Below are 10,986 nucleotides of genomic sequence, written 5' to 3'. Positions count from 1 at the left end.
GCACTTCTCCCTCTTTTTTTTTTTTTTCCTGTTTTGGAGCGTCAAATCCTCATCACTGCCACCTTGGCTCCCAATTTAGATATTCTCTAAGCTAACTGGCTCTTTAGTGGACCAAAAAAGCCATGGCCCCCTGGGAGATTTCAGGTTCTAACGTCAAAGCAGCCAGAGGGAACCGGGGTTCTTCCTCCCAGGACCGAAGCTCAGACAAATATTTCCTGGGTGAGTGATTTTGCTTGATTGCCCTGAGGTCGGTATTTGTCTAGACTGAACCAGAAGGCCAGAGGAGACATACACAAGTGGGAAGGGAATTCTTGGCCCACGTGGTGGCACATTGTTATGTAAGCATTTGGGAATGACAAATAGTTGGCGTCACCAGCAAGAAGTCAGGCAGCTGCCCAGACCCTGTGGCCATCATCTTGACCGCCTCTCTCCCCCAGGCACAGGGCACTTCTCAGTCTCATTAGCTGCTTTCATGTGGCCACAGCCATGACAGGATATAGAGCCCCATTTAAAAATGACATTTGTATTTTTCTAAATAAACCTTAAACATTATTTTCCTATCACCTTTCAGGGCTTTCCTTGTTAAACAGCAAGATGAGGTTTGCAGTGAAGTGTGACATGGGTGCAGAAAAATGAACACAATTTTAGGAAGTGCCCCAAATTGAACAAACCCCTGAAACAGGACATGACCAGCACCTTAGAGTCCCCTTCATGCCCCCTCTATTCACCCTCAGCTGTAGGATATCCATCACCCGGACTTTTAACAGCATAGTTTAATTTCAGCCAACAGGGAGGGTTTCAAGATCATGAATATGCCTCCAGAGTGACAATCTGCAATTCAACATATGGAACAAGCAATTAGGAGAATTCATTGGACTCTGGGTCCAGCTTCAAAATGACATTCAGAGTGTAGAAGAGAATGCATTTGGTGCCAGGCATTCCACCTCTGGCACCTACAAGCCATATGACATTGGTCAAGTCACTTCTTTGAGCCAGAAGGAGCGTTCCCCTCTTTAAATGGAAATGGTACTGCTGCTTCAAAGGGATTCTAAGAGGCAGGAACCAGGAGGAAAGTGCCTCTCACAGGGCTATTCTCGAATGTCCATGTCCCCTTTATAACATGGACAAAGGCTGCCTCTCCTTACATCTCCCCCATTTCTCTGGAGCTCAACCCCTCCCCACATCCCATGCCAACATGCTGCTCAGCAGAATGCGGAAACCCTCTAACTTCACAGATGACATACACTCTAAAGCCTCCACCTCCTGGGAGCCAGCTGCCTGGGTGTGTCCTACCTTTTCTGAGGCAGCTGACACTGGCTTCCTTCCCGTTCAGACACCCACATGAAGAGCAGCTCATCACCATGCCCCAGGCTTCCTCCTGCCTCCCTGAGACCAGAGGGTGTTGATCCTGCTGCTCCTCTAGCTTGCAGGTGAGGAAATGCAGCTGGCAGAGGGGAGGGGACTTACCCACAGTCACACAGCAAGGGCACGGCAGGGATCAGAGCCCTGACTCCCAGCCCTTGTCCCTGCCATTTGTCCTTTCTTGTGAAGGATGTCCACTCTTCCCCTTCTCCCCTCTCATGGTCAGTGTTGGGAATCCCTACTGTGTGGCAGAGCCGGATGTGCCAGGATCCAACCATCCCACAGCAAGAGACAGCAAGAGGCTGAATAAGACTTGGACAAAGATTGACAATTAATGAGTGGATGTGTTTAACACGGTTAAACATTTTCATAGTCATAAAGAATATACAGTGAGAAATTCTCTCCCCACCCCTCACACCTGTCCTCCATCAATCCAGTTTTCACCTCCCCAGATTCCTCCTGCTCTTCCTGTCTTGGGCATCCTCAAAGCAGCTCTTCAATGCCTATAAGAACAAAGTCAGATCTGGATGATTTTCCCCTACATTTTTGTTTTTCCACACCCACGGTGTATGGAAGTTCCTGGTCCAGGGATCAAATCCGAGCCTCAGCTGCAACCTACACCATAGCTGTGGTAATGCAGGATCCTTAACCTGCTGTGCCACAGCAGGAACTCCCCCTACTTTTTTTTTTTTTATGGCCACACCTGTGGCATATGGAAGTTCCTGGGCTAGGGGTCGAATTGGAGCTGCAGCTGAGGCCTATGCCACAGCAACAACAATACTGGATCCTTAACCCACTGAGGGAAGCCAGAGATCAAGCCCAAATCCTCATAGAGACAATGTTGAGCCCTTAACTCACTGAACTGCAATGGGAACTCCATCCCCCAACTTTTTTACATGTTACATTGAAACATACTCTCCTCTTTGCTGTTTTCATTCAACAATACATTTGAAGATCTTTACACATCAGTACACAAATAGCTTCCTCATTCTTTTTCACAGCTGCATAGTATTCCATTGTATACCTATATTATATTACTAAAATATAATTCACATCCCATAAAATCCACCTGCTTAAAGTAAACAACTCTGGATCTGATCTCTGGCCTGAGAACTCCATATGCCTCGGGGCAGCAAAAAGAAAAAAAGAAGAGGCTACAACTCAATGGACTTTAGTATGTTCACAAATGATCACAAATATCACCACAATCAATTATAGAACATTTTTATGACCCCCAAAGAAGCCCTGTAACCTTTAGTTAATACCCCCAGTCCCCAAGCCAACCCAAGGCAAACACTAGTTTACTTTGTGTCTTTATAGATTTGTTTATTTATTTATTTATTTATTTATTTTGTCTTTTTGCCATTTTTCTTGGGCTGCTCCCATGGCATATGGAGGTTCCCAGGCTAGGGGTCGAATCAGAGCTGTAGCCGCCAGCCTACGCCAGAGCCACAGCAACGCAAGATCCGAGCTGAGCCTGTGACCTACACCACAGCTCATGGCAACGCTGGATCCTTAACCCACTGAGCAAGGCCAGGGATCAAACCCACAACCTCATGATTCCTAGTCGGATTCGTTAACCACTGAGCCATCACAGGAAGTCCAGATTTGTCTATCCTTGATGTTTCGTATAAACAGAATCATAACTGACTTCTTTCACTTAGCACATTTCCAGGGCTCATCTACATTGTAGCATGCATCAGTACTACATCTTTTTTATTGCCAAGTAATATTCCATTGCTACAGATAAACCATATTTTACTCATCCATTCCTCAGTTGATGGATATTTGGACATCTTCCACTTTTTAGCTATTATGAGTCATGTTGCTGGGAACATTCATATACAAGTTTTCTTTTATCTGGATGTTCATTTCCATTTCTCCTGCGTGTATACCTAGGAGTGGAATTGCTAGAGCTTATGACCTATATTTTGACTTACTTATCTAGTCACTCACTGTTGGAAATTTGGTCAAATTACATCTTAAGAGGCAGCAAGCCTCACGAGTCAGGCGGTCAGGGCCATACTAGTGAGGATTCAGGGAACAGTGGCTATCATAGAATGTGCTTAGGTCTTCTGACTTTTCCTCCCTGTGTTCCCTTTTCTCCCAGACTCTTATTCTCCCCTTTTCCAATTAAATCTTCTTTGAGTCGGATGTGGTCTGTGACTCAGGGATGTGGGAAAGAGAAGCCTGGTTCTGGTTCCTCACAGCCTGGCCCATAAGCCCACCACCCACCAAGCTCTGAGGGGGACCAAGGCCCCTCACTGTGCAGGCTCTTTCCTGTGTGAGTTTCCTCATCCTGGGGACAGTCCAAGAGGAAACTGGTGACTCTTGGCCATGGAGTTTCTTGGCCTCATGACAATGGGTCTCTCCCACACCTAACCACTGGCCACACCTGCAACAGGTATAGAACAGGGGATTTCAGGAAGCATCCAGGCTAGAAGCCAACCTCAAGGAGCTTCCTGCCACCACACTCCTGGAGGGGTCCTGTGAGAGCCGGCGATTCCTGGGTACTGGCATGTTTTTAAACAACTCTCTCGGTTTAGATCTTCTTGACAAGCCGCAGCCAGGAAGTGCTTTTTATTTAGAGCCAACAGAAGACAGATCAACTTCAATCCTTGGATTAAATGAATGAGAAAAAATGAGTCCAACTTCTCTATGCTAAGTTTCTATTTGGTGCTGCCATAAGATTTTTTGGCTATCACGTTTCTCTCTGCTCTTGAACCTCAGGGCAGCCCGACTTCAGTAGGACGTGTTCATCTGCAAAAAGGAGTTGCTCTCTTTCCTCGTAGCCGCTTAACCTTGTCTCCCCAAGTGTCAAGGAAAAGACCGCCACATGGAATGTGAGTATTCGGCTCTGATGCAAGGAAGAGCAATTCTATGTCACATTATTGAATTATAAGTGCAAAACAGCACAGATGAAAAGGTTTGTCTCTTCTATAGGATATAGAGACCATCTAACTTACTCTTATATATTTAAAAAGAAAGGCAAAAAAACCAATGCACTGCAATAATTAAAATAGTGAATTTCTTTCATGTGGAAAATGGCTTGATTTTCACATCATTTAATGTTCTCTAGTTCTTAGATGGGTATATTTTATATGCATTTGAACATATCACACCATTCTATAACAATTCACAGAAAGGTTTATGAGTTTGTACATGTGTTCCAAGTTGAAATGAGTTCTCTTGCCCTAATTACAGTTCATGATGTTCTCGTTGGGTTGATTTGTTTTTTTAATCATGATGGGAATGTTTTCCTCTTCCTTATTTAAGTTCTCAGACCATTCCATCCATGTGTGGTATAAAATTCCTGGTCATTGTACTGTTTCTTATGAGTCACCCATTTTAAATAATGACATCTGTTAATTTGGGCTTTGTCACATGAGGTTTGTACAATTAATTTTAAATGGTTTTTCCCTTAACCTCGAAGTAATAAGATTATTCATTCATTCGACAATTAACAGTAATAAAAAAAAATACTGGTCTCTCTGAGTCTGGCATTTGCCTAGTGACTTAGCAACAAGCAAATACCCAATAGAAAGCATTTATTGAAGACCATTAGTCTACCCAGCAGGCTAGGGGATTTATCCTGTGACATGTCTGAGAACATCAGCATTCACATAGAACAAAAAATGAGGATTCGAATCCTTAAAACTCAGCTGGAAAATGTCTCCAAGGATTAGGTACAACTTTTTCTTTATCACTTTATTTTCACCGGCTCCCCTAGTAGAGAAAACAGTTTTGAGTTAAACAGCAATTAAGATCTTAATCTTCAGGTCTTGAAAGGGCACACGGTGTCTTAACCCGGGGCACTTTACCAAGGAGTCCAGAAAAGTGCCCCCTTGTACTTTTCTATTTTTAAAGTAATTTCTTTTTGAAAATAAATACGCATGGTACAAAATGTACAAAAGGACATCAGTGAAACGGGCGCCTCCTTCCCCCCATTCTCTTCCCCACGGGCAACCACAGGTACCACTTTGTGCATTCTCCTAGAGCTGTTTTATACCTGTATGAGCTTCAAGCAAAAAACGTACCCCTCCTTATGCATAGGATCGTATCAACTATATCCTCACACACGTTTTCATTTGTTAAGATTTAGTACTAGGAAAACTCTTTGTTACTTTTTATGGCTGCATAGTAGTCCATTGCATGGAGGTTCCAAAATGTATTAAACCATCTCCCAGGTGATGCTCTTCAAGCTCCTCTCAAGCGTCCGTTATCACAAACAGTGCTGCAGTGACTCATATTAAACATGCATTGTTTTGGACATGGTCCAGCGTATTTTTAAGATAAATTCCTACAGGTAGAATTGCTGGGTCAAAGGTAAGTGCATTTGCAGTATCAACAGAACTTGTCAATATGTCCTCCACGTTGGGTGTATAAATGTATTTTCTCACTAGCAATTAAGCAAAGGCCTGATAACCCTGTGGACATACCCAGACAGTGTATTCTAAAATATCATGAGTTTGCAAACTTGATAGATTACGAAATTTTATCTTGCTATACTTTTTTTTTGGCCCCACCTTTGGCCTATGGAAGTTCCTGGGCCAGTGATCAAACCCACACCCCAGCAGTGACCCAAGCCACTACAGTGATAATGCCAGATCCTTACCTGCTGTGCCACCAGAGAACTCCTTGCTATAGTTTTAATTTGCTTTAATTTGCATTTCCTCCATTATGAATGATATTGAGATGCTTTTCTTTATGTTCAAGGTTCCTTTCTTTTCTGACCTAATTGTCTATATCCTTTGCATATTTTTCTACTGGGGTGGGACTTTTTCTTACAGAACTATAAGGAAGTTTAGAGGCATAAACTGCAATTTTTCTCCAGTTTGGTTTTATAGTATGCAAACATTTAAAATTCCTGTATAGTTGAATTAAACATTTTCTTTCTTCTTTTTTTCTCCACCTCTGAAATTTTCTTCTTTTTTTCTCCACCTCTGAAACAAACAAAAAGAAATGTAGTTTTTATAGGGAGACTTTTTTGGGAAAGTTGCCTCTGGCTCTGAAAAGCCCCTCATGCCCTTTGCAAAACCCAGTAGACCTCAGCTGGGCTGTGGACAGATAACTCATTCACTCCAAAAAAAGAAAACTTATTTTTCTGGCTGGCTAGTTTTAAATTTCTGGAGAAACAAATTTCCGCTGACCACTCTTTTGAACTCTTTCAATTTTTAGAAATATATTGACATATATGTTGTTAGGCTCCTGCCCACTGAACAGAGGAAAGCCTCTTTCAGCACTTCATTGATGGGAAGACACTGTCATTCACTTGGCCAGGCAGGCTTTGGCATGGAATGCTGGGTCATATCTGGACCTCTCTGTTTCTCAGGGGATCAGGGAGCCCCCAACCAGACGCAGGCCACCACTGTCGTGGGGCACCTGCTGAGGGACCACATGGAGGAGAGGAACAGCACCAACTTCACCAGGGCCCTGAAGCTTCCAGATGGGACCAGTGCCGCCTGGTACATCCTCACCATCTTTGGCATCTACGGAGTGATCTTCCTCTTCCAGTTGGCCAGCAACATCCTCAGAAAGAATGATAAGTCCTTGGAAGATATTTATTACTCAAATCTGACGTCTGAACTCAAAAAGAAAGGGCTCCAGAGCAAGGTAGCCAAATGCTCTTCACTGACCATTAGCAACAGAGCTGTCCTGCAGCCCAGCAAGGCCAGTCTGGGACCAACATGTGGAAACAACGAGTCCCATGCCGAAATCCAAGGGATCCCTTGAAAGTCAAGGCAAGAAGGTCTCTCTAACAGAGGCCCAACCTTCTTGCTAGGGGAGAAGCTTTGGGTTTACCTGGAACCTTGTGAGAGGAGTCGAGCCTTTGAGTGGGGCTGGAAGAGCATCACTGAGCCATGGGCACTTCTGGTAGAAGGAGGTATGACCAAAAGCCAGCATCCTGCTTCCTTTTCAGGTTCTCTGGTGCTTTGAGATGAGAGAGCAAGGGCAGTGGCTTCCAGCCATACTCACCCTTTACTAGAAAACTTGTGCTTCAGGAAAAGGTGTGGGACATCCAATATTTCAGAGAAATCTGGGAGACTCTTGAGGTGTATTTGAAGTGGCCTCTTGTCATGGAAAGAAGACTGAATTTGGAGTCAAATGCCTTGGATGAAAATTCAACTTCTAGATGCTCACATGGACTTTGAGTGGCAAGTGACCTGGGAAACATGAGAGTTGGGAAATATGGCTCCAGAATGAACAGAAGGTCATTCCTTCTAAAGACTCTGACTGGAATGTAGAACCACAGTTGTCAATATCAACTTCATTTTCCGAAGTTCTTTATTTTCATTGAGAGGGTGGAGTCCATTGAAAACAAGCATTAATTTTAGGGTCAGAAGAACCAAACTCTTGTGGGGGATTGACTATTAACCACTTGGGTACCCTTATTTATACCACTTTACCTCTCCTGACCTTAGTTTCCTTACAGATAAAATGAGGATAATGATGCCAGTTTTCTGCCAGTCTTACAATAGATAAGAACTCCTGAAATCATGTATATAAATATATTTTGAAAAGTAAAATAAATATGAAAATATAAGCCTTTTTGTGGTAGTGGTGATGGTAGTTGGTGGTGGTGTTGGTAATGGTTGATGTCGGTAGCAGTGGTATTGGTGGTGATTGATGGCAGTGGTTGATGGTTGGTATTGAGGATGGTGGTGCTGGTAATTGATGGTTGATGTTGATGATGGTTCTTGTTGATGGCATTGGCATTGGTGGATGGTTCATGTTGATGATGTTGGTGTTTTGGGTGGCCGATATTGATGGTAGTGGTGGTGGTTTATGTTGGTGGTAGTGTTAATGGTTGATGTTAATGGTGGTGGTGTTGTGGTTAATGTTGATGGTGTTGGTGGTAGTTGATGTTGATGGTTGTATTGGTGGTGGTTGATGTTGATGGTTGTATTGATGGTGGTGGCTGATGGTTGATGTTGATGGTGTTGTTGGTGGTTGATGTTGATGGTTGTATTGATGGTGGTGGCTGATGGTTGATGTTGATGATGTTGATGTTTTAAGTGGCCGATATTGATGGTAGTGGTGGTGGTTTATGTTGGTGGCAGTGTTAATGGTTGATGTTAATGGTGGTGGTGTTGTGGTTAATGTTGATGGTGTTGGTGGTTGTATTGATGGTGGTGGCTGATGGTTGATGTTGATGGTGTTGGTGGTAGTTGATGTTGATGGTTGTATTGATGGTGGTGGCTGATGGTTGATGTTGATGGTGTTGGTGGTAGTTGATGTTGATGGTTGTATTGATGGTGGCTGATGGTTGATGTTGATGGTGATGCTGTTGTGGACAAGGAAATGACTAGTCTACTGGCGATTAATCTATAATTAATGGCTATATTATCTTATTCTGCAGGAGAACCCATCTGCATAACAGTTAATGACCTGTCTGAATCAAGCCCATGAGATTCAAATTGTACATGTAGACAAAACAGTCACTTTTAGTTTCTGTTACCTTAAACATCATATAATTCATTCAAATGTTTTACAAATATCTGGTACCTTTATTCTTATTTCTGTTCAAAAAGAAGTAAGATCTTGCCTAGATAACTGATTAATTTAGGGAGATTATCATTAGCTGAATTTTTACGAGTGGCTTTCACTAGGCAAAGAAAACAATTATACTTTGTACCAACTTCTGTGAAGTTTATCTAGTTTTATTTTGTAGCCCCCTGGACTACACATGAATTTTTTTTCCCTGTCTGCAGGACAGTGGTCTACAACCAGCCCTGTGATTTCATAAAGGTCAGAGTTAAACCCTAAGCTTTTTTTTCTGGAGGATGAAGTAGACTACCAAGTAGTTTTCTTTTTTTCATATTTTCCAAGCATCATCTCACAGGTTCTCCAGCAAAAGTGTTGGTTTGTTTATATAGTTAGGGCTGGGCTTCATTCATAATTTGAGATGCTTACAGGACTGGATTAAAAAGTAGACACAAACATAGAAAGTAATCCACAGTGAACAGGAATGCAGAATGCACTAAAGGAGAACAAAAGGTCAGAACTTAAGTGAATTTGAAGATAAAATTCTCTCCTGTTGGTTGCTTCCTCAGTATGCATTTTAATCTTCCATAACCCAACACCCCCTAATTTACATTTGGGAATCAATATGCCTCCTAAGGAAGCTGAAACTACTCCCAGATCAAAGGCTGAAATAAGACACTGAGGTTAATGCAGTGTGTTATTATTAATTGATGAGGCCCATCTCCAGATTCACTGATTGAGTCCAACCTGGACCATGACTTAAGTAAGCCCACCCCATCAGAATGATGAGAAGGACTTCGGGAATTTTAGAACAGAGGAGACTTTTCTTGCACTGGATTGTGTTAAACACAGACCCAAGACTGCAATTGCTGGCACCATTTTGTCACCATGAGAAAAGCCAATTTGAGGGAAAAAACCAATGTGGAGAGGAAAACAGAAAATTACAGAGTCTTGATCAAACTGTGCCCAAAGCCTTAATATCCCATTGGAATTTTTTTTTTTGATGAGCCAATAAACTCCCTTTACTAAGACCTTGGGAAGCAGGCTTTCTGTCACCCTCAACCAAAAATATCTTCAGTGATACCACTGGAGAATTAATTTCCTGAAGAAAGGGGGCCTTGGAGTGGAATTTGGTAAAAGAAATATGATGTGTGGTAAGGTGGGACCATTTCCTCCACCAAGATTTTTTATATTTATGGGATTTTCTATGTCTAAGGAAAAGATAAAGTTGGTAAATTTCTCATGTCAACTCAATGGTCACTTGGAAGTGTTCTCATTATTTGACCTCTCAAAGAGCACTCAGTGAGAATTTGTTCTGTTTAATCCCCAACCCCTGACTCTTGTCATGGAAACCCCTAAAAGGGCCTATCATGTTAGACACGAGGTCTGGACTGGCTCCAAATGTATATCCTAAGGAGCAAAAGCCACTGTCTTCCCATTGACACCCAGACAGTTAGTTCTTTGGAATCTAAGGACATTTTCCCAGGCTGCTTAACTACTGTTTCATCCAATTTCATCCACTTTCTGGGGAGCTGGTCTGAGAGTTTGCTTGAGATGGAAACTGTAGGCTCCATTTTAGGCCAGGGTATTAAGAATATTTTGTGCAAAATCTCTTGAATCTAAAATGTTTGGGGTTGGGGGAGGGAGGAATTAGGAGGTTGGGATTACAATATACACACAACTATATATAAAATAGATAACCAACAAGGACATACTGTATAGCACAGGGAACTATAGTCAATATTTTGTAATAACCCATAAGAGAAAATAATCTGAAAGGGAATATTTGTGTGTGTATATAACTGAATTAGTGTGCTGTACACCTGAAGCTACCACAATATTGTAAATCAAATATACTTCAATTAAAAAAAATTAAAAATAAAATGTTCATGTTCAAAGCAATTCATCACTGTCTTGGCAAAGCCTAAGTAGTTGGACTAGTTGCGAAGGTGCCAGCACCACAGCGGTTGCTCAAGTCAGGGAAGGGGAAGAGATTTGCATGTTTCATCAACCCTGGCGGAGCAAACGGATTTCCAACATTTCAGACACTTTTTCTTTCTTTGTCCTACAGTAAGTTTCTGCCAAGATTAACAGATCAGGTCAGATGAAGCCCTTCCTCCGAAATGGAAATTATTTAAA

General features: G+C 42.3%; 1 protein-coding gene across 1 annotated transcript; it reads left to right on the top strand.

Moving 5' to 3' along the window:
• The first annotated feature begins 3,777 nt into the window (after positions 1 to 3,777).
• On the top strand, positions 3,778 to 10,746 carry SMIM34 (small integral membrane protein 34). Its single transcript, XM_021070952.2, has 2 exons — positions 3,778 to 4,205; positions 6,695 to 10,746. Exons 1-2 carry the CDS (start codon positions 4,199 to 4,201, stop codon positions 7,093 to 7,095), a joined length of 408 nt encoding a protein of 135 aa, XP_020926611.1. The 5' UTR covers positions 3,778 to 4,198; the 3' UTR covers positions 7,096 to 10,746.
• The last annotated feature ends 240 nt before the right edge of the window (positions 10,747 to 10,986 follow it).

The sequence above is a fragment of the Sus scrofa genome, chromosome 13, assembly GCF_054392235.1.
Source record: "Sus scrofa isolate SSC_HxYL_T2T_F1_AM1 chromosome 13, Sscrofa_HxYL_maternal_Yorkshire_Landrace_v2.0, whole genome shotgun sequence".
NCBI lineage: Eukaryota > Metazoa > Chordata > Mammalia > Artiodactyla > Suidae > Sus > Sus scrofa.
Note: the sequence above shows the minus strand (reverse complement) of the source record. Positions and strands in the feature narration are given on the sequence as shown.